General features: G+C 40.9%; 1 protein-coding gene across 1 annotated transcript in view; it reads right to left on the reverse strand.

The window, feature by feature from the left end:
* Window positions 1-25,913, reverse strand: part of LOC117505392 (phospholipid-transporting ATPase ABCA1-like) — a 282,727-nt gene that overhangs the window by 113,309 nt on the left and 143,505 nt on the right. Inside the window, exons 33-35 of the mRNA XM_034165037.1 lie at window positions 5,238-5,332; window positions 4,802-4,898; window positions 201-275 (exon numbers count right to left, since the gene is read on the reverse strand). Of these exons, the coding sequence (XP_034020928.1) occupies window positions 201-275; window positions 4,802-4,898; window positions 5,238-5,332 (267 nt within the window). The remainder of the gene's footprint in view (window positions 1-200; window positions 276-4,801; window positions 4,899-5,237; window positions 5,333-25,913) is intronic.

The following is a 25,913-nucleotide window of genomic DNA, read 5'->3' on the forward strand; positions in this document are numbered from 1 at the left end:
TTTATAAGATGTATTCTTTGCAAAGTTATTCCAGAAGCAACAAGGCAGGTAAAATGGTTTCCATTTCCACTTCACTGCCGTCTTTCAATTGCCTCCAATCCTCCCCTGAGCCGAATTTCACCTTTGAGATCATTAAACACAATCTAATTTGAGCCAATGGAACAGCAGAACAGAAGGCCACATGACAATTATCATAATACCTTGACATTTTCCTTGGTTCCCAGCTTCTTCAGTACCACCTCGGCCCTCTGGAAGATCTGATCAGTCGCATTATCCTAATGAAGATGAGGAAAACACGGAGAAAGATCGAATTGGAGATTTAATTGGATACACTTGGAAAACCACCACACTGCGCTTTGAAATGCAAAATCTTGTGAATTAAGACTTTGGGAGAGTATTTCGGTTTGCAGAGCTACTTATTTTCCACAGACATGGAAGAAAAAAATGTGGCCCTTGTTATTTTGGCTTTTGACATTTGTGTTTTATTAGTGTAAACTAATTAAAAATCTTGCGATGGGGTGCATTCCTTGCAAAATTAGCCAATGTACCCATCAGTTTTAAACAGTTTCCAAGTATTTATATACTGTATATTCATGTAAATTATGAAAACCAGAGAGAATACCTCATGGACTTCAGAGGGATAGAAGATGGAGACCAGACACGTTGCATAATAAATTTCTTTTACTGCACTGATGTGTCTAGTGAAATGAACCTTTTGATGACATGGATAGTGATTTCCAAAGTGTCATGTTGATGCCACGCTGTTGAACCCAACTGTAAGACCGCCAAACACATTACGTGCACGATATAAATGCAAATGGCCCTCCTGTTGGAACCTGCCTTCATCATAGCGCTGAGAAAAGGGCACAGTAGGCGCTTCATGGACGGCGATTGTTCGGGGAGAGGAGAGAGACAGAGGAGACATGAAGACATCCAAGCATGCGCGAAGAGGCGCCAACAAAGACGTGGATACAAGAAAGTATGCTGGTGCATTGTAACCCAAATTTGAGGCATTAGCACTTTGTACAGCTTCTTTTAAATGATTCACATTTGAAATAAAATTTAATATCAAAATGCGCAGAATTGCGTTTTCTATCAAAACATACCACAAAATTGGCAAAAATTTAAATATAAAAAAAACCCCAAAGTTTCTTTCTAAAAATGGATCTCAGTACTGTAATTTTGAATTTGAGGTATGGGGTGACTTTTATTTATTTATTTAAAGGATGATCTATGATATTTGTAACTGATAAATTGGTCATGAGTCTAATATCGTGCTCAGCCAAAGTGAGCTGATCTGCTCTGATTAGTTCAGGGATAAATAGAAAATGTGCAGTTATTTGGGTCCCGTGGACTAGAATTGGGGAAACAATGGCCTAATCCAGGAGGCCACAACAATCCACAATCCCAGTTTTAAAAGGTCATCTCGTTCTTTTGTTCTTTTATTATTTATTTGAGTTTTAAGAACTGGTATTATGACATCATAAAGCAGTATAAAGATATGATAACAATAGCCAGCCCCACATTCATTAGTTGAATTCATAACCCTCTCAGTTTGGAGGTGTTTCAAGAATGATCTTATTGACATCATAAATCTACACATTACATCACATCCATCCATAAGCCAACAAATACATTAATATTATTATTTGGTCCCTTAATACCTTTTATTTGGGTTGTTTTTTTGGGGGGGGGGGGGGGGATTTCATGAATTATCTTTTGGACATTATAAAGATCAACACATGAGATCACAATAACCCAAAGATTCTTTTTTTTTTTAACCTTTCATACTTTTGGGGTATCTTTGAAGAATCTGCTTTATGACATCACAGAGATCTGCCATAACGGTCTTTTGAATCAAAGGCTTAGAACTTTCTCCTGTTAAACCCCTTCCTCCTCTTGGCTGAAACGATCTGTTTGCGCCAGATTTGCGCTCGTTGGCTGCCTTTCTTTTAGGAATGTAAAAATCTTCAGCTAATCTGTTCGCTGCCTGTTTCTTGACCATAACAAACTGTTTCCACATCACTTCAGCAATACAGCGTATGCTTGTGATCTGTTCAGATCACAATGTGAAAGTGGTAAACTCTCCCATCGCGGCTGAGAGGAGAGTTTGTGTTAAATAGCGTCCCCTCTGTTCCACTTCATTAACTATTCATAAACTGGGCATAGAACAAGGATCCAACTCTTGTTCTTAATTCATCCTGCTGCCAAAGCAGGGAATCTTCAAGATATTAGTGTTTTACATCATTCTGCTTCACATACCGCCAGCGGTAAGGGCCCCTTTTTTGAGGATTAGCGGCGACTGAAACAAGATGAGGAGTGGACTCGCCAATGCCCGTGTCTAATCCTCGACAAACTTCTCCATGCTCAAGGACAATGACAAGACGACGCCGGCCAACAGACCTGCAACAACCGCCACTAACGAGAAAGCAATAAAGCCGATCAAGCATGGGGAGTTTGTTTTCTTCTTTTCTTTGCTGTTTTTTTTTTTGCTAGAATTTCAGAGCCGTTCGCACAGTTCAGTAGTCCATCGGTCCGTGTAAATAGGTTTGAGAGGACATTGAAATCTGGCCAAAACTTCTCCGGTTGCTTAATTAGAGGCTTATTTTTGTCTGAATTTGCAGATCCCGTACAGTAAATCAGCCGTTTGAGATCCAACAGTTGGCTTCATTATTCAAGCACATAGATTCTTTTAACTGTTAACACAAAAAGCCGATGTCTTCCAGCTTGTGAAAAAAAATGCAATCAAAGTGTTTTTTTCAAAAAATAATCTTTTACATCTTGATGGATGCAGACAAGAAGAGAGAAAGAGAGAGAGAGAGAGAGGGATGCTTTCCAAGGATGGCGTCACACTTAAATAAAAAGGAATCAAGAGCAAGGACAGCTAATGCGCGGGCATTACTGTTACATCATTGCTGCCGCGCAGATTAAAGTCACATTAGCGTCGGGATTCCAGAGACAGCAAAGTGAGGCTGCATGAGACCGGAGATGCCCAAGGGCAAAGCCACGTGCTGATCTCCAATCAGTTTGAAAGTCCAAGATTTGAAATTTTAATGAGAAACAGTGTGTATGCAAGATAGCGGCTTGGCGGCAGCGATACGGGCAGCATATAAGTGAGTCGAAGTTTGAGAAGCAGAAGTGTTCGGGGGGGAAAATTTGTCATCAGGTTCAGAGATTTTGCCAGATAATATTTGTTTTAAGTGTGAGTGAAAAGATTTGTGGGATTATGTGTGTGCACAGCGACAGCAAAAATAGCGAGATTTATTCAAAGCAATGCACAATCGTCGCCTGTTGCCATGGACACTCCAAGCAAAATCCAAGCCAACGCGCTTCTGTCAGGAATTCAGCTGGGCCCAAAAGTCTGAGGCCATTACAAAGAACGTCACCTGCATCCGAGCTACAGTACAAAGCTAACTGGCAAAGAGCGCCGCACTCCAATTAAGAAGAGTGCGGCGCTGAATGGAAAACAGCAGTTTGTTCAGCCACAAAAGAAGCCTGACTATTTAGGGTGAGCCAAACGGTAACGACCTCAACAGTGAGAATTCATTTTCCATCTGTACAAATGGTCCCGCTGGGGGGAGATATGGTAATCCTGACCTCATGAAAAGTGATTTTACGGTTGCAATTTATTCTAAAATGTTGGCAAGTAGCTCATGGATTCACCTAATTCTTGCAGGAGACTTCAAATACTCATAAAATGGTTTAAAAATCGAGCCCCAACTTCCAGCTGTCAAAAACTAAATAAATAAGCCATCTCGCAGAAGAAAGCATTGCAATTCCTTCAATGGCCACTTGAGACAGGCTCCAAAAATGAGCAGGTTCCCATAGAACCAAATGTTAAAATGTTCAACTTTTGTGAAGGAACAAGTCAACAAGGGGGTAATCTTTTCTTATATATGTAACTCATGAGTTTAGGATGTTTTAAGTTATAAAGTTATACATAGTCCACTTTGAGTGACAGGTTGGGTGTGCCACTGAGCCGCATGGTCAGGTTTCCGCTACCACAGGCCGCTAACTGTGGCTGCTATGTCTTGCATTTTTTGATGGGGGATGATGTTGATAAATGTGTTCTCAGCAACTCTACTGTGTGTGTGTCATTTGTGTGTTCTTTCACGCAAAACCAGCTCGGTCTTTGACTTGCATGGTTGATCTGGTGGCTTGTTGTGCGGTTAACTGCCCAAGAAGTCTGTACTTCAGTATTTCTGTCGAGGGAAATTTTCATGTTATTTAATTTTGTGTGTTAATGGTGTTACCACATTTAGCAGTAGTTTGATGATGTTCAGTCCACTTAACCCACAATTAATGAGGAAATAAGATGGTCATAATTTTTAATGCCCAAAGCCAAACTGCCTGTCATGAAAACCACGTAGCCTGTTAGCATTAGCTTCCTTGATAACTCTTAGATGTGTGTTCAGGCTTCATTTGTCTGGCCTTGCCCACAAGGGGTCTTGCCCATGTGCCATAGGTGGAGTCAGCAATGCCAACACCCAGAGAAACACGTTTTGCGCTTCCAACAGGCTCTTCTGGGTCTCGATAGAAAACCTATGGGTGACATCATGGAGGGTTTGCCTTGTATGCATATAATCTATGTTAAAAATGTGTAAAAGTGTTTGAGCAATGTTCACATGTGAATTAAGTTTGATAAATAACTCATCTTACACGGTTGAATCCGACTGCTGGCTCCACATGAACTCAGTCAACTGGTGATACGAAGGAGCTCTTACTTTTTAAAAATGCTTCATCTGCTACTATTTCATTCTTAAATTCTGTTCTTGTAGTATCAACAAAATTTACAACATGCCTGAAAAAAGCCTTTGAGCTCCTTGAGCACATCATCGATTTCAGCCTCAGTCAGACAGACTTGGGAGTTCAAGGCACCAACAGAGATCCCACCGTACCTGGAGTTTAATAAAAGGCAGGAAGAGGAACTTTGATAAACCCACAAGATCATGTTAAAAATGTAGCTATGTGATACTTATATATTCTCATCAAAACTGGAATACAGGACAGATTTTCATCCAACAATCACATAAAAAACGATGACAAGCCCAGCACACACAGAACATAAAAAAAAAAAAAAAATACAATAGCAATGCCATTGTGTAAGTTTTAAAGAAGTCACGTTTCTGTTGTGTGTGTGTGTGTGCATATATATATATATATATATATAAATTTCAACAACTCTCGTCAAGCAAACTGTGATTATTTTTATCATTCTGATTGACATACTACAATACCTTGTTTTCCCAGAATGCTCGTAAGTCTTAACCAGGAAGTCTGTCATGTTCCGACCGGTTAAATTCAACAATGTGTCTGTTGTGTTTTGGACCCTCTGGAAGAAAAAAACAAAAGTGTAGAAAATGGTTCAAGCTTTGTGGAAATTACCTACTAGTTTGGAGCATCTTGCAATTTATATGACACAGTTATGCCTATGTGGTGTGTTTGACGAATGACTAACCACGGTTAGTGCTAACAAGAACAAGAGAACTTGGGAGAAATCAGCCTGGGTTAAGACCTCGGCCCCGGATAGGGTTGAGTTAGCCCCGGGACTAGTTCACACCTGGGGCCAGGTTCACTTTGTGCCTACTTCTGTATCCATGCTAGATATGCATAACAAGTTCAGGTTTGGCATCAACCGCGATTAGTATTACTGATACAACAACACACTTTTTGAGGGCGCTATGGTTGGTTATTGGACATCCATCCTCCATCTATCAGTTGCCACCCGCCATTTCATTATGTAAGCTTACTGTCTCATTCAAGTGTGCTCAGATGTCAAGTAATAACAATGACCCAATTAGATTGTGGCAGTACATGGAGAGATAGAAAATGTGCAGGTTTGGGCGTGCTTGAGGACAGGATTGAGAACCGCTGCCATAGACAGAAGGCCAGTAATCAACCACAGGGCCCAGAATAAAATCACAACACAAGCATATGCAAACCATGATGAACAAAGCGACACGGCACCTGCCAGTCCAAGTGAAGGCAGCGTGATGATGATGTGAAGTATGCTGGTTGGGTGGTTGGGGTTGCTAGCTGGGTGCTCAAAAATACAATCCAAGATGGAGGAATACACCCCCAGACCACAAATATATTATGTTTAGTAGTTTTTCTCTTATATTTTGTAAAAATTAACAAGAAATAAATACTTTAAAATGTGAAAACTCTGTTTTTTTAACCAGATAATACCTCTGACTTACAAGAAATCTTCTCGAGATGTTAGCAAGCTGCTTAGTGATATAGGAGTGTCACCATGACACTCGTTTTACTGAAACAAATCAATGGAACTTTGGTTCTGTCAAGTAGTGTAGATCAGTGTGTCAAGACCACAGCATTAAAAAATAAAACTAATTAAAACAACAAATCCAGCTATGATAAACCATTATAGAGTATCAGCACACATCCAAAGTAATGTTAATCTCGAGGAACACCAAAAGAAATGATAAGAATTGCTATTAGTGTGACTGTATGCGTGCACACTGACTAGTTAACTTTACTATCATCAAGTCATATATATATCCATCCATCCATCCATCCATGTTCTTCCGCTTTATCCGGAGTCGGGTCGCAGGGGTAGCAGCTCAAGCAAAGCCGCCCAGACCTCCTGATCCACACACACCTCCCCCAGCTTCTCCGGGGGAACCCCAAGGCGTTCCCAAGCCAGCCGAGAGATGTAGTCCCTCCAGCGTGTCCTGGGTCTTCCCCAGGGCCTCCTCCCAATGGGACGTGCCCGGAACACCTCTCCAGCGGGGCGTCCAGGAGGCATCCGGAAAAGATGCCCGAGCCACCTCAACTGACTCCTTTCGATGTGGAGGAGCAGCGGCTCGACTCCAAGCTCCTCCTGAGTGACCAAGCTTCTCACCCTATCTCTAAGGAAGCGCCCAGCCACCCTGTGGAGGAAACTCATCTCAGCCGCTTGTACTCGCGATCTCGTTCTTTTGGTCATGAGCAAAATCTCATGACCATAGGTGAGGATCGGAACGTAGATCGATCGGTAAATCGAGAGCTGTGCCCCCCTACTCAGCTGTCTCTTCACCACGATGGTCCGATACAGCGACCGCATCACTGCAGACGCTGCACCGATCCGTCTATCAATCTCACGCTCCATCTGTCCCTCACTCGTGAACAAGACCCCGAGATACTTAAACTCCTCCACTTGAGGCAAGGACACTCCACTAACCTGAAGAGGGCAAAGCACCTTTTTCCGGTCAAGAACCATGGCCTCAGATTTGGAGGTGCTGATTTTCATCCCGGACGCTTCACACTCGATTGCAAACCGCCCCAGTGCACGTTGAAGGTCCTGAGTTGACGAAGCCAACAGAATCACATCATCCGCAAACAGCAGAGACGAGATTCTGTGGTTCCCAAACCAGACCCCCTCTATACCCTGGCTGCGCCTAGAAATTCTGTCCATAAAAATAATGAACAGAACCGGTGACAAAGGGCAGCCCTGGCAGAGGCCAACGTGCACTGGAAACAGGTTTGACTTACTACCGGCAATGCGAACCAAGCTCCTGCTGCGGCCGTGCAGGGACCGGATAGCCCTTAGCAAAGGACCCCGGACATATATATATATATATATATATATATATATATATATATATACACACACACACACGGGTATACCTACTATACACTAACCATAATACACCATAATGGTTTGCTAGCTGTACTGTATAACAATTGCAAGCTGCTAATTAAGCCAAGTGTAAACAATTATAAAATATATCAGCACAGTGACAAAAATTTTGTGGAAACTACTAGATATATAAATTTGGAGCATATCACAATTTAAGTGACACCAACATAGGCTAATTCTAATCATATGAATGCTTCATGCTACAACAGCTAGCACTAAGAACCAGTTAGCATCATTTCCCTTTAATATTACTGGATGTGCCAACACTCACCACAGTTAGCATACATTTGTTTTAATGATAGTCTGTCAGTCAAACATAAAATTTTTAAATAAAATTATAAAGCTGAAATATTAGTTTGCAGAAAATCTGGTTATTTGCACAACTGAAATGACTCAGCACATCTTGTTGGAATAGCTTGCTAGCTCTGCTACGTGTAGCAGTTTCTCAATTTTTTAGACAGTACAAGTTTAAAAAGGCAGAAAATCATTTCTAAACACATCACATAATGTGGGACAACATTAACTGCATTCATGTAGAAACACGGCCCTCTTCATTCAAGGTAATTGTTCCTTTGGTGAGTCTTCTGTGTTTTGTCTGAAGCGGACATAATGATTAGAATGCCTTACCACAGACAGACTCAGCCAATCAATCAAAAAATAAAAACCTTGAAGAAAACATTTCTCCGGCAGTATGTGTTTACAGCTCTGAGGCACCCATATCAACCCTCATCATAACAGTCAATTAAGCTTGGCTTTAACATGCTTGGCTGAAATCGAGACACTTGCCACTGCTCCAAAGGCAGGGTTATGTCAAAGAACCCTAATTAGATGGCCTCCTGTATCTAAAATGGTCCACTCAAACATCCAATTAAGAGAGTGCGATGCGGCACCGTGCATACATGCCGCTATTTGAAGGGTGATGCTTCCCACTACACATACATTAATGCTGACGCAAACCTGAATTAACCCTCTAATGAGAACCAACAGAGACTGTAAATCCCACACCTCAAGTACGTTTCCATTTTCAAATAGTCGACGGTATGTTAATATATACAATGCCTACGGAAACATGAATATCTTCATTTGATGAGGCCCATTTAAAATCATCTATGAGATGTTGTTGATGAGATGTTTGTTTAAAACACAACCACATTTGGCACGGAATCTGGTTGATCTTGAAAGAGAATGAACTGCAGCAGCACTCTACTTTTAATAAAAACATAATTCTTGAGTAACACTGAGTTATGCTTGTACACATACAAAAACATGTGAGCTTAAACACAAGAGAGGCGAGGATAATTAGGCCAATTAATCATCAGTGGTAATTTGGGCCAACTATACTTTGTACAAACAGTTAAATGGTACATATGTGTACTGTGCTGCCACTGTGTGCCGGTGTTTAATTTTTCATACTCATCAGCAAGTATAATACCCTCATGAGCCTATACGTATGTATATTCTCTGGAGAAAAAGTGTACTGGTTACTTATCTTTAGATTATATTAGATTTGACAGAACTTTATTAATCCCTTGGGAAGACTTCCTCAGGAAAATTGAGGTTCTAGCAGCATTGGGCAGTAGCACACAGGGTACGAAGTACACAGAGTATCAAAAGTAGAATTCCTTTTTGCAGAAAGTAAATACAAATATGAATACCAGAACTATTGGCTTTCTGGCTACAAATGTTCCTCTCCTTCCCGTCCCGTCTTCCTGTTATTCCTCCTCCCCCCGAGTGAGGAGTTGTACAGTCTGATGGCCGAACAGGCTCCTCTAGTTGCTGATGACGATGTGCATAGGGTGGCCATAATGTCCAGCAGTTTGTCCAGTCATGAAAACAGATGGAAGTCAGATGGTTCCAACTCAGAAGCTTATGATGGGTGGACAATGAGCTGTAAGCTACAATCATGCAACCCTCAATTTGTGAGCTTTGCCATTGTCCTGATGAAATACAACCATCATCAGCTTTCCAAGATGTTTGGTCTTAATATTTTTGCATAGCTTCCCCAGTTCATTGGCCTAGTCAACTTCATTTATACATTAGCCCTTCGGAGGGTATTTCATGGACAATATGCCACATGCATCCGAGAACATGGAGACATCACATTGATGAAACAAATTGTCATGCTTTTGGAAGGGGTAAGGAATGTATGTTTTCACCGCATTCAATACCTTTTTGGCTCAAAGTGATGGACTCAACTGTCATCCTGGGTTCGGAAATAGTTGATGAAGAAGCTGATTCTGCTTCAGAATGCTCCAATAACACCAATGATCATCTGCGCGTTGATCAGGAGTTGATGGGCCTGGTTGACTTGTGGTCAGGAGTCCAAAGATATGGCAACCGATGAGCACAAACCTTTGACATTCTAAGTTCAGTGTGCATGTTGTTCTCAATCCCCTCAGGGGAGGTTCCAACAACATTAGCAACATCACTGATAGTCAAAGACGAGAAGGGAACATGCTCAAAGTTTTCTTTGGGAGCTGCGGTTTCAGGATGCCAACACCTAAAGTCATCTTCAAGTCTTTCCTATCCTTCTTTTGCAGTGTTTGATACAACTGGATCATTCTCTAATGTGGGAACTATTTTAGCATGAAAACCTGTTGGAGTTCTACGCTTTTCCTGTAGGTGCTAGATACGGCAATGTCAAATAATTTTCAATTTTGACCAGTAGTTGCTACCAACAGAGCAATGTAGCGGCCAAGCGGTTCGTACACTTGCTTCCAAAGCATAAGGTTCCCGGTTCAGGATCTTCTGTACCCATTCTCCATGGAGTGTAGAGTTGTATCAAGAAAGGCATCTGGTTTAAAACTTGTGTCAAATCAGCATGGACGTCCCTACTGGATCTTCTGCCTTTATACATTACTGCCAATTCCACAAAACTCCAAAATAAAATATCTGTAACTGAAAAATTATTAAATTATTATCAAGAGAATTAACATCAATGCACTTTCAACAATAGCACTTTTGTGCTAGGACCAATTTTATTCACTTGATATATGCTTCCCTTAGGCAGTATTATTAGACAGCATTGCTTAAATTTTCATTGTTACGCAGATGATACCCAGCTTTATCTATCCATGAAGCCAGAGGACACACAACAATTAGCTAAACTGCAGGATTGTCTTACAGACATAAAGACATGGATAACCTCTAATTTCCTGCTTTTAAACTCAGATAAAACTGAAGTTATTGTACTTGGCCCCACAAATCTTAGAAACATGGTGTCTAACCAGATCCTTACTCTGGATGGCATTACCCTGACCTCTAGTAATACTGTGAGAAATCTTGGAGTCATTTTTGATCAGGATATGTAATTCAATGCGCATATTAAACAAATATGTAGGACTGCTTTTTTGCATTTGTGCAATATCTCTAAAATTAGAAAGGTCTTGTCTCAGAGTGATGCTGAAAAAATAATTCATGCATTTATTTCCTCTAAGCTGGACTATTGTAATTCATTATTATCAGGTTGTCCTAAAAGTTCCCTGAAAAGCCTTCAGTTAATTCAAAATGCTGCAGCTAGAGTACTGACAGAGACTAGAAGGAGAGAGCATATCTCACCCATATTGGCCTCTCTTCATTGGCTTCCTGTTAATTCTAGAATAGAATTTAAAATTCTTCTTCTTACTTATAAGGTTTTGAATAATCAGGTCCCATCTTATCTTAGGGACCTCTTAGTACCATATCACCCCAATAGAGCACTTCGCTCTCAGACTGCAGGCTTACTTGTAGTTCCTAGGGTTTTTAAGAGTAGAATGGGAGGCAGAGCCTTCAGCTTTCAGGCTCCTCTCCTGTGGAACCAGCTCGCAATTCGGATCAGGGAGACAGACACCCTCTCTAATTTTAAGATTAGGCCTAAAACTTTCCTTTTTGCTAAAGCTTATAGTTAGGGCTGGATCAGGTGACCCTGAACCATCCCTTAGTTATGCTGCTATAGACTTAGACTGCTGGGGGTTCCCATGATGCACTAAGTGTTTCTTCCCACTGTCGCCAAGTGCTTGCTCACAGGGGGTCGGTTTGAGCGTTGGGGTTTTTCTGTAATTATTGTATGGCTTTGCCTTACAATATGAGGTGCCTTGGGGCAACTGTTTGTTGTGATTTGGCGCTATATAAATAAAATTGATTTGATTTGACTTTCAGAGCAGGGTTTCCATATGTAGAGTTTGGTTTGATTCCCAGTCACACTACCTTTTCTGCATTGTCTCAGTCCACCGGGAACAAGCTGTCATTGGATAAGTGACCTGGGTCAAACTGGCGCCCCGGCAAGTGGGAGTCTTCAACTCTTGTCCACTTCATTCTAGGGAATCCATGGATAAGCACCGGTATCAATGGGCATCAGGACCTACATCGGACTTACTACTTCTTCAGGTTGTCGTGAAAAGTTTTGGGTTTTACATGGTAGCACTGGTGGAAAATTTAAAAAATGAACATACATAAAACGAACAATGACAACAAATCGATTAAGTCGAGCTGCAGGACAGAGTAGGAGGAGGATGTGGCGGTGAACCACATCCCCAAGGTAATGACTGAAAAGAGGAAAGCAGAGGAGAAAGACGCACCATCTGGCTTATGAATCAGAGATAAAGAGGACAAAAGGCACAGCAACCTTAGCTTATCTCTCAACAAACATGCTTCTATTCCTAAAACCGCTGGAACTCAGACAGACATATGAGCGTTTACACCACGCTGAGCGTACAATGAGTTCATACCCAAGCATGTCGTCAGTGTGGGTCTAATTAATTTGTCCTACATACATAGACCCTTCAAAAAGAGACAAACGGGAACATTACGTGTATAATACCTGGGACCGCCTCGCTGGATTCATTTTGTTCATATTCTGCATGTGGCACTGTGTTTTTTCCTCTACCACACACTGTTAGCTTCATAACTGTGGAAGCAAACAAGGCTGAGAAAATGTAAATGAAGAAGTTTTCAATTATATTGAATGAGCTGGTGTGCATGAGCACTGGAGAGATGAGAGTTCGCAGTAATCTTCGTGCTGCCTTTATCATGCTATTGAATTCTATCAGGTGTTCATACAGAAAGGCAAATTCAGGAAAGTTCAACCTTTTAATTAAACATTTATGCCAGGCTGCATGGCAACATGTCGTCTGATTTTGCCTTCCTTTGAACATTTGCAAGTGGGCTTGGAGATGCATAAGGTCAACATATCAAAATGTGACCGTGGAACACTGTCACAAACAAGAGCAAAAAACACACACACTCCAAGGTCCCAGTCATGGTCTAGACTCTAGATTGTTGTGTTGCGGCTTCTTTAAAGCCAGCAAACTTATCATTAGCAGTCGGATAGCAGTGCTAGTATTAGCTTACCCAAGTAGTAGGTGTCAAAATCCAACCCCTTGTCCACGTCGTGACACCTGGGTAATGGATTAAGTAGGGGATTGCCTGTTTGGGTAAAATACAGCGGGGGCCTTGTGTGCCCCATGAGGAGGAACCCTGAACATGAGATGATTGAGTGCTGGTGAAACAAAAAGTCCTCAGTGATGGATCAGGCAGAGGAGGTGATGGGTTGTAACCCAACACCTTCGGAGATGGATGAAGGTCTTCAGACCCCAATTGTCTGGTATTTTAAAGCCATCAGATTAAGCTAAGAATCTGTCAAGGGCTGTGTGTTTGTTGGTGTGCAATGACATCCCCAAGTTAAACAACCCCACGCACAGGTATTTGTTCAGCCATATCCAGGTCCACCATCCCATCTGGGAATCGGCCAAGAGACCATCTTCCTCACCGCAGAGTGACTGGTGAAGCACAGGCTTTCCTTTGGTCTTCTGCACCCTCTAGAGTCATCAACATTGAGGCACCTGCATGCCGGATGATGCACAGAGAAACGTGCCACAACATTCCCTCAGGTTATTGCTCTTTTGACACCAAGTCATTGCAGAGATACCCAAGGATCCTCTGAAGTACCAAAGACCAGTCATTGCCAAATTCAGACAATGTATGCAAAAATGGATGAGTTGCAACTTGCAAATAGCTTAAAAACACGAAAGTGGTTCACAACACAACTGAAGTACAAACAACACAAAATGAGGTTTTTGCCAGGAAGAATTGTGCTGATGGATTATTTCAATTTTGCCATTACTACACTGTCTATGTCATTGTACAAAAGTAATCAATGTATTGATGCCCTGAGTGTCAAGGTGAATGGAAATCCTACGTTGGAACCAGTGCTTGTCCCTGGAGACCTTAGCATCATGTGGATGTGAGTCTACTACTCATTCTGGACCAGACCAGCCAGGATTGGTACCAATTTACAGCTGGGTGAACAATGCAGAGTGTGCTGCCCAAAGATACTGGCAGGGAGTGTGAAGCAAAGACCTGGAATCAAACTCTGGTCCAATTCCGAGCCCACAGAGCTACCTGTACAAATTCAACACTGGGCATGTTTAGATTCTAGTTGTGGCCACCAGGTGCTTGAATCTCTGCAAGACTGTACGTATCATCATCTGTTAAGGAGAACCTTGGAACATAAGGTCTTCTAGCAAAGTCCTTGGACATATTTGATATTGTTTGGATGCATTTCCATTCCAATTCTGAGAGTCTCTTAAAACCTGCAAATGTGACAAATTGACAAGGTGTTTATGGATTGTGATCAAACCTACTCATGTAGATTACACCTTGCTGAGCACCTTGCACAAGTTCAAGCTTGGGTTTGGTGATACAGGTTATGGTCCAGAGACAAATTTACAAAAAATGTTTTACTGTCCAAATACTTACGTACCTGACTATACATTTTTTGCTGTCCAAGCACTGGGAATAACTGGCCTTCTGCTGAGAGATTCAGTCTTAGCAGGTTGTTTTGCACTAAAATAGACCCGCGGGTAATCGGAGTCAAGGTGACAAATCAATGGGGCCTAGCGGAGAAAAGCTGTGTCAGCCTGTTATGGTCATCAGGATGAGTACAGACTCATCAGGACGGAGGTTGATCTGCTGTTAGATGGATTTCTTCTTTTTCCAAGATAATAAACCATTAAGTGCCAGGCAGAGTCACTACTCTTTCATCGACTGCCCGTGTAATGCATACGTCTGTAACTGCTTTGATGCCATTTTGCGACTTGGTAATCAGCCAGAAGCAATAAATCCATGCAACCAATCTGTATATACCTGCTCGCTATAGTCCTGGTTTGATTTTCAGTGATATAGAAGAGCAGCTTCACTGTCCTCTCACTACAATCTGTGTTCAGCTACGGCTGATACTAACACTATTCCTGATGTGCTTATAGCGATAAAAGCATTTTAATTTGAAGGCAACACTCAGTCTTTTGCAGGAAACTACAAAATTGGAAATACATAGTACAGCTTTATGGACTTAGTTCATGACCCCAAAGAGACTCTTAAATTAACAGTATACTTTCTTGGAGAGTTATTTTGACCTTTTTGCATACATTGTTGGTTGCATCATAAGTGCTATTTTAAATCCACACTGATTTAACTGAGTCAGTATGAATGCAGAGGTCGTTGGGGACTATTGTGGTGAAGAAAGAGCAAAGCCAGAAGGCAAAACTCTCAATTATCGACTCACTTTATGGGAAATGGACTGCATTTATTTTGCACTTTCACAGTCAAAGTGCTTTCGAGTAATGCCTCACATTCACCCACAGGTGTTAGGGTGCTGCCATGTCAGCCAGGACATGTCCACACCAAAGGGCTGCAAGATGACAATAATGTGAACATACCTTTAGAGTGGTTTGATTATATGAAAGTACATTCAGCTCACTACAAACACACTCTGCTGTGGTCAGCGTGCAGAAAAGTGTGGTTGAAATAGTCTTGGACTTTCAACAAGCGATCAGGCCAACTCGAGCTGATTTTAGAAGCTCTGTGTGGCAAATTTGGGGACCTACTGTATATCTGGCAGAGGTGTCAAGTAACGAAGTACAAATACTTCATTACTGTACTTAAGTACACTTTTTAGGTATCTATACTTTACTCCATTACTTATTTTTCTGCCTACTTCTGACTTCTACTCATTACATTTTCACACAAGTATCTGTACTTTCTATTCCTTACATTTTTAAAACAAACAGCCTCGTTACTCTTGGCTTCAGTTTAATGTTTATATATATATATATTTCACGTCATGTGCGCCTGTAATCAACTTTTCTGCAGCACGGCTTTGCTGTGAACCGTGAACCAATCGAAGCAGTGGTTCGCAGATTGAAGCAATGCTACGACCATTGCTTCGTTTATTCTTTCTTTCTTTCGCTCAATTTTCCCCCGCTAAAACCCTAAAGAGCATACTTATGTGAGTATTATTTACCTTTTCTATGTTAAACTGACCTGTTATGGTCTTCTGAAACAGTTGATGGATGTATTTTATAACTTAAAAACGGGAGCGATGCTAACGCGTTAGCATGTCTATGGCATTTTCAATGTTAAAACTTAGCATTATGCAGTTGCAGCTCTCATCACGTTCAGGTGCATTTGTTTTCAAATTGTAATATTTCTTAAATTTATTTTTGTTTATATATTAATAATCTAATGATTATTATATACAATTCTAGAGAAAGAGGCAAAAAGAACCTGAATAGAAACACAACAGAAAATATAAAAGCAACTAACAATGAACGTACGTAAATAAATACATACATAATACAACAATACATACTAGTGATTCTTATACCTCCACTTCATCCCTGTCTTATTTAATGAGTTTGTTTCGGTCAAACCATATTTTCAATGTGTTAATTTCTTCAGTGATTTCCTCCAGAACTATCTGCCAAACTAGAAAACTGCTACATCCTAGTAAGAGCAGAATACTACTGGAATGAATTTGAATAAGGAAAGTTGTGTTTTTTTGTTTGTTTTTTTTCCTCCTTCACTAAATGGATGCTGCACTCACTGCAGTTTATTGTCTGGAATAGTCCCAGATTGCATTTCAGAGCTTCTAGAATTGAAATATTTTCGTGCAGGTGGTGTTGGGGGGTAATTTTGGGTTTTGGGGTCTTGGGCCACATGTAGAACGAATCAGTTTTTAAATTAAGCTTTCAATTCATATAGTGGCATCTACCTTTTTTTTTTTTAAAGGTTACTTTATACTTTTATACTTTAAGTAGGTTTTGGAGCACATACTTTTTCACTTTTACTTGAGTAAAGTTAAAAGTTGATACTTCAACTTTTACCAGTGTTTTTAAACTGCAGTATCTATACTTCTACTTAAGTAACAAATGTGTGTACTTTTGACACCACTGATATCTGGCAGGAAGCAACACCAAGCTGGTGTCAAGTCCAGCACTGTACAAAGACCATAACAGTCAGATGCACCTTAAATAAGAATGCCCAAGATGCACATACACTTTGCCTGCACATATACTCACCTGTAATGGTATAAACTTTAGTAATATGGTATGTTACGTTAAGCAAAGAAAAAACAAAATGGAATGGGAAGAGGAAGACAAAAACTAATTTTACAACAGCTGTCAAGTCTGTGTGTGTGTGTGTGTGTGTGTTGGGGGGGGCAGTACCTTACCAAACATCCTGTGGATGAATTTTGCAACCTGATTTTGACAGGTACCCCAGATTGAGTGAATAAACAACACAGAAAAACAGCATTGGCATCCCTGGGTAGCATTGTAAATGCTATAATTTCCATTTTGTAAGGGCACTACAAACATTTTTTTTTCCCCCAATAAGCAACAAATGCATTTGGTAGTGAATGCATTTCCCATGTGGAACTCTTTTCATTCCACACAAAAAGTAAGCCAATGCCAAACTTCAATAGCCTGATAGATGATTCCAAGGAGAGTAATTTGCAAGCAAGCTGTAGTTAGGCCAGTCTGCAAATGATAAAGACATCAATCGTAATCCCGTGAACGCTCCGGCTTTACACAGGAATTGATATTCCTCTGCACGCATGGTGGACTATTCATCTACGAAGGTTAAATATCACCAGTAAATGAGAGTCAATACCTCAGAATTGATAATGGGCTCATCGCAGCCCACCATTTCCATGGAAACAATGATTTCACAGTACCTCCTGTGGTGCCATCGCCATGGTTTTTTTCCCCCTACTCTCATCATTTCTGGGATTTTTCAAGGGCACATTCCAGAATAGGTGTGATAAAATATAGAAAGGAAACCAGGGTGAAGCTGGTGCGGTTTGTCATGGTTTATACATCGTCACATCTGTGGGTGGTCGCCCACTCTGACTGCATTCATTTGGACCTCAGGCCAAATGGCAGCACAGCCATGATTAATAACACGCACATTCACACACATGTGTGAAGAGCAGAGTCTTTGGGTTTGTGACTCAATGCCTGCTATCATGTTTACTTCACAGGAGGTTACATACAAGTGTTTCCTTTATCTCAAGTATAAATTGTACATTTATACTGATGCTACAGTTCAAACAGTGCATTTGGACCCACAGATGGAATGAATGAAGAATGAACCTGGAGAGGATGAAAGGTTCCTGTCAGACTTTCATTCAAATGCAGAAGGATTTATACCAGACTTGCAAGTTTACAAGTACGGCGCTCTGCTCCCTGGGGTTTCAGTGTTGCCCTGGTTGTCATATACATATGAAAATAAAGGAGTCATACATATTGCATTTTCTGGAGTATAAGTTGCAACTGTCAAAAAATGCCTCTTGAAGAGTAAAAAGCCCAAACCAAACCATCTATATCAGTCACACATGGTCCTGGCTTGCTGGGTCGCTTCCCATGTGATCCTTTCTCTGTGGTATTTCCATGTTTCCACTGGTTCTTCTTGGTGCTCTGGTTTTATTTGGAATCTTTAAACTGGCCAGAGGTGTTAATGTTTGTCTACATGTGGCCTTGTGATGTCCAGGGTGTACCCTGTCTCACACCCTATGACTACGGGGACAGGCTCTAGCCCCCCTGTGACCATTGATTGGAGATTGGAGTAATCGGGTATAGGAAATGACTGAATGAATGTTGACCCACAACACGTCAATGCCAGAACGCAACCAGTGTGAAATTGTCAGGAGTGAAACGGGAAAAGTGAGATTCTGGAAACGATGTCATTAGCGGAGCAATCATCTCCATGTGTGGTTCTGACTTTTGGGAGGTGCACATCAGGCTATGGAGAGGGTATCAGATGGGGTTGGTGCATGACTACGGAGTTGTGGATATGGACTAGTGTAAACTAGGTTTAAGTCATCGTCACTCACTCGACCAGTTTTACCTGAGGCCTAAATATGGCTGATTCTGCATCTGTCCGTCTGTTTGTGCTCAGCATAACTCCAGTCCTCTTGCTGCCAGGGTCTTCAAATTGACAGGGAGCATTCTTGGGGCACAGATCGTGGACAAGTTCAAAGATGACTAACCTTGACCTATTTATGAGGCCAAAATGTCAAATTCTGTTTCCTATGTTTAAGCGCATACGGCCGAGGGTATTTTAGCATTCTGTTATATTTGAAAATTATCATCACACTAAAAAAATAATCACGCTGTGATCCAGTTTCCACTTCCTGACGAGATTATCTTTGACGAAGGGACATTCGAGAGCAAATTTAGGCAATTTTTTTTTCATAGGTGCTACATTTGTACTGATAATATAATGTGCCTAAAACTTTTGCACATTTAAGTTGGGGCTGCAGCACTCTGGACTGGATATATTGTAAAAATAAATAAAATGAAGTGTCTCTCGTTTCTCCTCCTTCAGAACTGATGTTCCAAATTTAAACTGACTTTAGTCACATCGGTATAAAAATCTTGCAGGATGATGATGATAGCTGCATCCTCAAAAGTTCCATGCAACAAACGAGTCCATATAATGAGTGCGTGCTGGATGTGCTTCAGAGTAAAAAAAACATCATGTTGTAAATAAAAAGGAAATGATGCAACAAAATGCAACAACATGGAACAAATGGAACGGTCAGTGTTCGAAAACCAGCACGTGGAAAAGTACAAATTCATGAAATAAAGCAAAATAAATGGAAGTGTGAGGTTGTTTAAAGGAGGAAAAGTGGAGACGTTGTGCAGAAGCCTTTAAAAAAAAAAAAAGAGAAGTTGGGAAGATTTTGACGGGCGATCAGTCTTGCAGTGAGAAGCGTCTTAACAAATGAGGGACGGCGTGACAGTGCCGTCAAATGCCATGACCGACTGTCAGCCAGAGGAACAGGCCAGACGAAGGGTGCTGCTCTTGTCTGAGCATCTCCACAATCATCCTCTGACACCACACCTGGACGCTTGTACCGTTAACGCGGGCCCAGACAGCACTGCGTGCTCACTGAAGCGTTACCGTTCAGAGGAACGCACGACATGGTGCATCACTTCACAAGACATAGAGCTCTGTGTTCGACTTTAGGGAACATCAAAGTTTTTTTATGACCACCTTCAAAGATGTTTTCCTGATCTTTTGTTTGTTTGTTTTTTAGATTGTGTGATTTTTCGTGATGTTAAGTACAAATGTGGGGAGTCGTACAATAGGTTCCAGATCAAATGGGGGATCCTGCCTTTGAATTTTGATATGGGATACAGACTCCTTTGATCCTAATCCTGTGTTTGAGCTGTGATCCTTACTACTTTGATCCTGATTCATTTGATCCCTATCCTGTCTTTGATCTGGAATCACTTGGTCTTGATCCTGCTTTCAAGTTTCAATATTAACTTCTGAAATCCAGATTCTCCCTTTAAGCTTTGATCCTTGATCCTGACTCCTTGATTTTTTATACAAATTCATTTAGGTTAGATTAGATTACATAGAACCTTATTGATCCCTTGGGAAGATTCCCTCAGGGAAATTGAGGTTCCAGCAGCATTGTACAGCAGCACACAGGGTAAGAAGCACACAGAGTGTCAAAAGTGAAAGTAAAAAAACAATTTGCAAATACAAATACACAAATATAAATACCAGACGTACTGCTCTCTACTTATTTCCTGGCTACTACTTTTCCCCTCTTTTCCGTCCTCTGTCTTCCTGTTACTCCTCCTCACCCCAAGTGAGGAGATGTACAGTCTGATGGCCTGCGGGACAAAGGAGTTTTTCAGTCTGTTGACCATGATCTTGCCGTTAAGCTTTGTCTATGATCCATACGACTTTGATCTTGTATCATTTGATCCCTTTCCTGCCTGGAATCATTTGGTCCTGATCCTGCCTTTGAGCTTCACTACTAACTTCTGAAATCCAGATTCTCCCTTTGGGCTTTGATCCTTGATCCTGACTTTTTTGAACCTCAGCATGCCTTTGATATTTGATTCTGAATGTGATTACTGATCTTGTAATCAGGATAAAACCTCAGTATTACACACAAAGGTGATTGGTAAGGATCACAGGTCATCATTTCGGATCAAAGTCACGATCAGGATCAAAGATGAGTGTCAAGTGTCCCCTAATTGTTCATTTAGAAGTGTGCTTTGGTCCAGATTCATATATTTTTCACAAGGAAGGACTGTTGGGCCATGGTGGGGATTTGCACTCTCAGTGTGGTCTTCTCATTTTCCTTCAGGTGTTTTTTTTTTTTTTTTTTTTTTACAAAATCTCTAATATTTAAAATTTTGGAGAAATTCTATAGTTATGGCACAAAATCACTTCAGATATCAGAATGCTTAAGAAGAAGAGGAGGAAAATGTGTCCAGAGACAGCGGGAGAAGAGGAAAACACAAAGGGTGGAAGTGAGAGTTGGAACTTTATATGTTGGCAGTTTGACTGGTAACAGGGAGTGAGCTGGCTGACATGATGGAGAGGAGAAAGGCAGACATATTGTGTGTGCAAGAGACCAAGTGGAAGAGAAGTAACAGCAGGAGCAAAGGCGGTGGGTTCAAGTTGTCATATCATCGTGTGGATAGAAGAGAAATGGTCATTTTAAAGAAAGAGTATGTTAAGAGTGTGTTGGAGGTTATGTGAGTGTCCAATGGAAACTGAAGGGGTGTTGATGAATATCATCAGTGCATAGGCCCCACAGGTAAGTTGTAAGACAAAGAACAAGGAAGATTTTTGGAGTTCGATGAGGTGGTGGACAGTGTGCCGAAGCATGACAGAGTGGTGATGGAAGCGGACTTCAGTGGGCATGTTGGTGAAGGGAACAGAGGTGATGAGCAAATAATGGGTAGATATGGTATCAAAGACAGGAATGTGGAAGGGCAGATGGTAGCTAATTTTGCAAAAATTAGGGAAATGGCTGTACTGAATACATACTTTAGGAAAAGGGAGGAGCACAGGGTCACTGGATAGAGGGGAACCAACTTTGGACAAGTGGAAAAGTACTGCAGTTGTGGTGAGGGAGACAGTTTGGAAGGTATTTTGGTGTGACATCTGGACAGTGGAAGCAAGACAAGGACACTTAGTGGTGGAATGAAGAGGTCCAGGAAAGCACAAGGAGAAAGAGGTTGGCAATAAAGAATTGGGATCATAGAAGAGATGAAGAGAGAACCGGGGAGTACAAGGAGATGCAGTGTCAGGCAAAAAGAGAAGTGGCAAAAGCTAAGGAGAGGTCATATCGTGAGCTGTGCAAAAGGTTGAACAGTAAGGAAGGATAAAAGGACTTATACCAACAGGCCAGACAAAGGGACAGAGCTGGAAAGGATGTGCAGCAGGTTAGGCTGGTAAAAGATACAGGTGGAAATGTGCTGACAAGTGAGGAGAGTGTGTTGAGAAAGTGGAGGGAATATTTTGAGGAGCTGATAAATGAAGAGAATGAGAGAGAGAGAGTAAAGGCTGGATGATGTGAAGAGAGTAAATCAGGAAGTGCAAGAGATTAGTAAGGATGAAGTGAGGGTAGCTATGAAGAGTGGAAAGACAGTTGATCCAGATGACATTCCAGTGGAGGCATGGAAATATCTTGGAAAGATGCCAGTGGAGTTTCTAACCAGATTGTTGAATAAAATCTTGGAAAGTGAGAGGATGCCTGAGGAGTGGAGAAGGAATATGCTCATTCCTATTATTAGGAATAAGGGTGATGTGCAGAGCTGCAGTAATTACAGAGGCATGAAGTTATGAGAAAGAGTCGTAGAAGCTAGGCTTAGAAAACAGGTGAAGATCTGTGAGCAGCAATATGGTTTCATGCCAAGAAAGAGGTGAGATGTGCAGTAGGAATGCCAGACTCATTGAAGGTGGAGGTGGGATTACACCAAGGATCAGCTCTCAGTCCTTTCTCCTGTTTGCAATGGTGACGGACAGGTTGACAGATGAGATCAGACAGGAGTCGCCACGGACTATGATGTTTGCAGATGACATTGTGATCTGTAGTGAGAATAGAGAGCAGGTTGAGTCTTGCCTGGAGAGGTGGAGATATGCTCTGGAGAGCAGGGAAATGGTGTGGTTACAAGGAGTAGAAGTGGTGAAAGTAGGTGAGTTTAAATTCTTGCCTGAAGATGATGCAGTTCTCTTTGTGTGACGAGAATGAACAGGATTGGGAATGAAAATATCAGAGAGACAGCTCAGGTGGGACGGTCTGGAGACAAAGTCAGAGAGGCAAGATTGCGATGGTTTGGACATGTGAGGGGAGGGACCCAGGGTATATAGGGAGAAGGATGCTGAGGATGGAGCCACCAGGCAGGAGGAGAAGAGGGAGGCCAATGAGGAGGTTCATGGATGTGCAGGATGAGGACATGCAGGTGGTTGGTGGGACAGAGGAAGATACAGAGGACAGGGTGACATGGAAATGACTGATCTGCTGTGGCGCCCCCTAACAGGAGTAGCCGAACGCAGAAGATGATGATGTCAGGATGTCATTTCCTTCTATAGACTGTGATATCTCGTTCCTCTTCTAAGCTGCAGCTGAAAGATGATTTGAAATTTCACACTCGCTTTGTAACTTCACTGAGAGTTTGACAAACTTTTGGAGCGCTCCATGATTTACGACATACTGTACATGATGCATAAACACGGTGCGTTTGACTAATGACAAGCTCAGTGGGCCTCAGGGATATGAACATACACCACTTCATTGGACTTCTGTAGCTATTGACTGAATTTTGAAATGTTGCTTAAAAAATATCCTGCCTACTTTATCACATTTTGAGGAAACTGTCAAAAAATGTCGACTGTAGACTGGCCAGGAGGTAAACGGATAACAGAACACAAAAGAAAAGCATGAAGACACGCTTCACTGTGACTGTGGAGATGAATTAGGAATCATAATAATAATAAATTATATATAAATTAAAATTATAATAATAATTAAAACTACATCAAGCACCAAATAATAAATGATATTTCAGCAGTTTTCACGATTCATAAAATTAAATGTTTAATTTAATGCAAATTATTAGAGTTATTTTATGTGGTCATGTGAACCACAGTTAAAACAATCTCTGAGTGGCTAATGTGAATTGCAGTTAGTGTAAAGCATTAGCGATGTGGTTAGCATTCACCGCTAAATGTTAGCATTAATAGCACATTCACTTCAACTAATCCTAGGTTTTATATAGCACAATAGATGTAAGAGTTAAAATTTATAGTGACTGAAGGTCAAGCACAAAAGGGACAGACACATGGAAAAGCTTCCATGCTAATGATAACCGCCAACATGTGGCCACATATGCTAATATGAACCACAGATCATGCTGTCAATTTGTATAACTTGCGAGAGTGATTTCAAATGGTAATTCTATGAGGGCTATTCCGTTATACTAAAGTGACTCACAATCCAAAAAAGTACAAAAAACGCGATGAAACGGCTTAATCTGGCTTTCCTCCCAACAGGCTGACTTATAAAGTGCAGACATGCTAACCTGCCTGAAAATGAAAGGAAGAAGCTGTTCAATTTTGAACAAAAACCTCAACAAATGCTGCTTCAACTTCAAATTGTTGCCCCGTTGGATGACAATCAAAAAAGTTTCAAGACACAGTCATGACAAATTCCCAGTTCTGACACTGAAAACATAGAAGTAATATATTTACTCGATAAGTACTATATTTACCAGATCACTCTGACACGGGGAATGTAGAAGTACTATATTTACTAGATAAGTACTATATTTACTAGATCAGTCTGACACTGAGAACACAGAAGTACTATATTTACAAGATAAGTACTATATTTACAAGATAAGTACTATATTTACGAGATCACTCTGATACTGGGAATGTAGAAGTACCATATTTACTAGATCACTCTGACACTGGGATCGTAGAAGTACTATATTTACTAGATTACTGGACAAGCACATTAGAACATAATTAAGAGTCAGTGAGAAAATGAGTGTTCACTCTGACACTGGGAACATAGAAGTACTATATTTTCTAGATCACTCTGACACTGGGGATGCAGAAGTGCTATATTTCTTAGATCACTCTGACACTTGAGATGTAGAAGTACTATATTTCCTAGATCACTCTGACACAGGGAATGTAGAAGTACTATATTTCATAGATCACTCTGACACTTAGGATGTAGAAGTACTATATTTTCTAGATCACTCTGACACTGGGAACATAGAAGTACTATATTTCTTAGACCACCGACACTGGGAATGTAGAAGTACTATATTTCCTAGATCTCTCTGACACTTGGGATGTAGAAGTACTATATTTCCTAGATCACTCTGACACTTGGGATGTAGAAGTATTATATTTCCTAGATCACTCTGACACTTGGGATGTAGAAGTATTATATTTCCTAGATCACTCTGACACTTAGGATGTAGAAGTACTATATTTTCTAGATCACTCTGACACTGGGAACATAGCAGTACTATATTTCTTAGACCACCGACACTGGGAATGTAGAAGTACTATATTTCCTAGATCTCTCTGACACTTGGGATGTAGAAGTACTATATTTCCTAGATCACTCTGACACTTGGGATGTAGAAGTATTATATTTCCTAGATCACTCTGACACTTGGGATGTAGAAGTATTATATTTCCTAGATCACTCTGACACTTAGGATGTAGAAGTACTATATTTTCTAGATCACTCTGACACTGGGAACATAGAAGTACTATATTTCTTAGACCACCGACACTGGGAATGTAGAAGTACTATATTTCCTAGATCTCTCTGACACTTGGGATGTAGAAGTACTATATTTCCTAGATCACTCTGACACTTGGGATGTAGAAGTATTATATTTCCTAGATCACTCTGACACTTGGGATGTAGAAGTATTATATTTCCTAGATCACTCTGACACTTAGGATGTAGAAGTACTATATTTTCTAGATCACTCTGACACTGGGAACATAGAAGTACTATATTTCTTAGACCACCGACACTGGGAATGTAGAAGTACTATATTTCCTAGATCTCTCTGACACTTGGGATGTAGAAGTACTATATTTCCTAGATCACTCTGACACTTGGGATGTAGAAGTATTATATTTCCTAGATCACTCTGACACTTGGGAT

Source organism: Thalassophryne amazonica, chromosome 23, assembly GCF_902500255.1.
Source record: "Thalassophryne amazonica chromosome 23, fThaAma1.1, whole genome shotgun sequence".
Taxonomy (NCBI): domain Eukaryota; kingdom Metazoa; phylum Chordata; class Actinopteri; order Batrachoidiformes; family Batrachoididae; genus Thalassophryne; species Thalassophryne amazonica.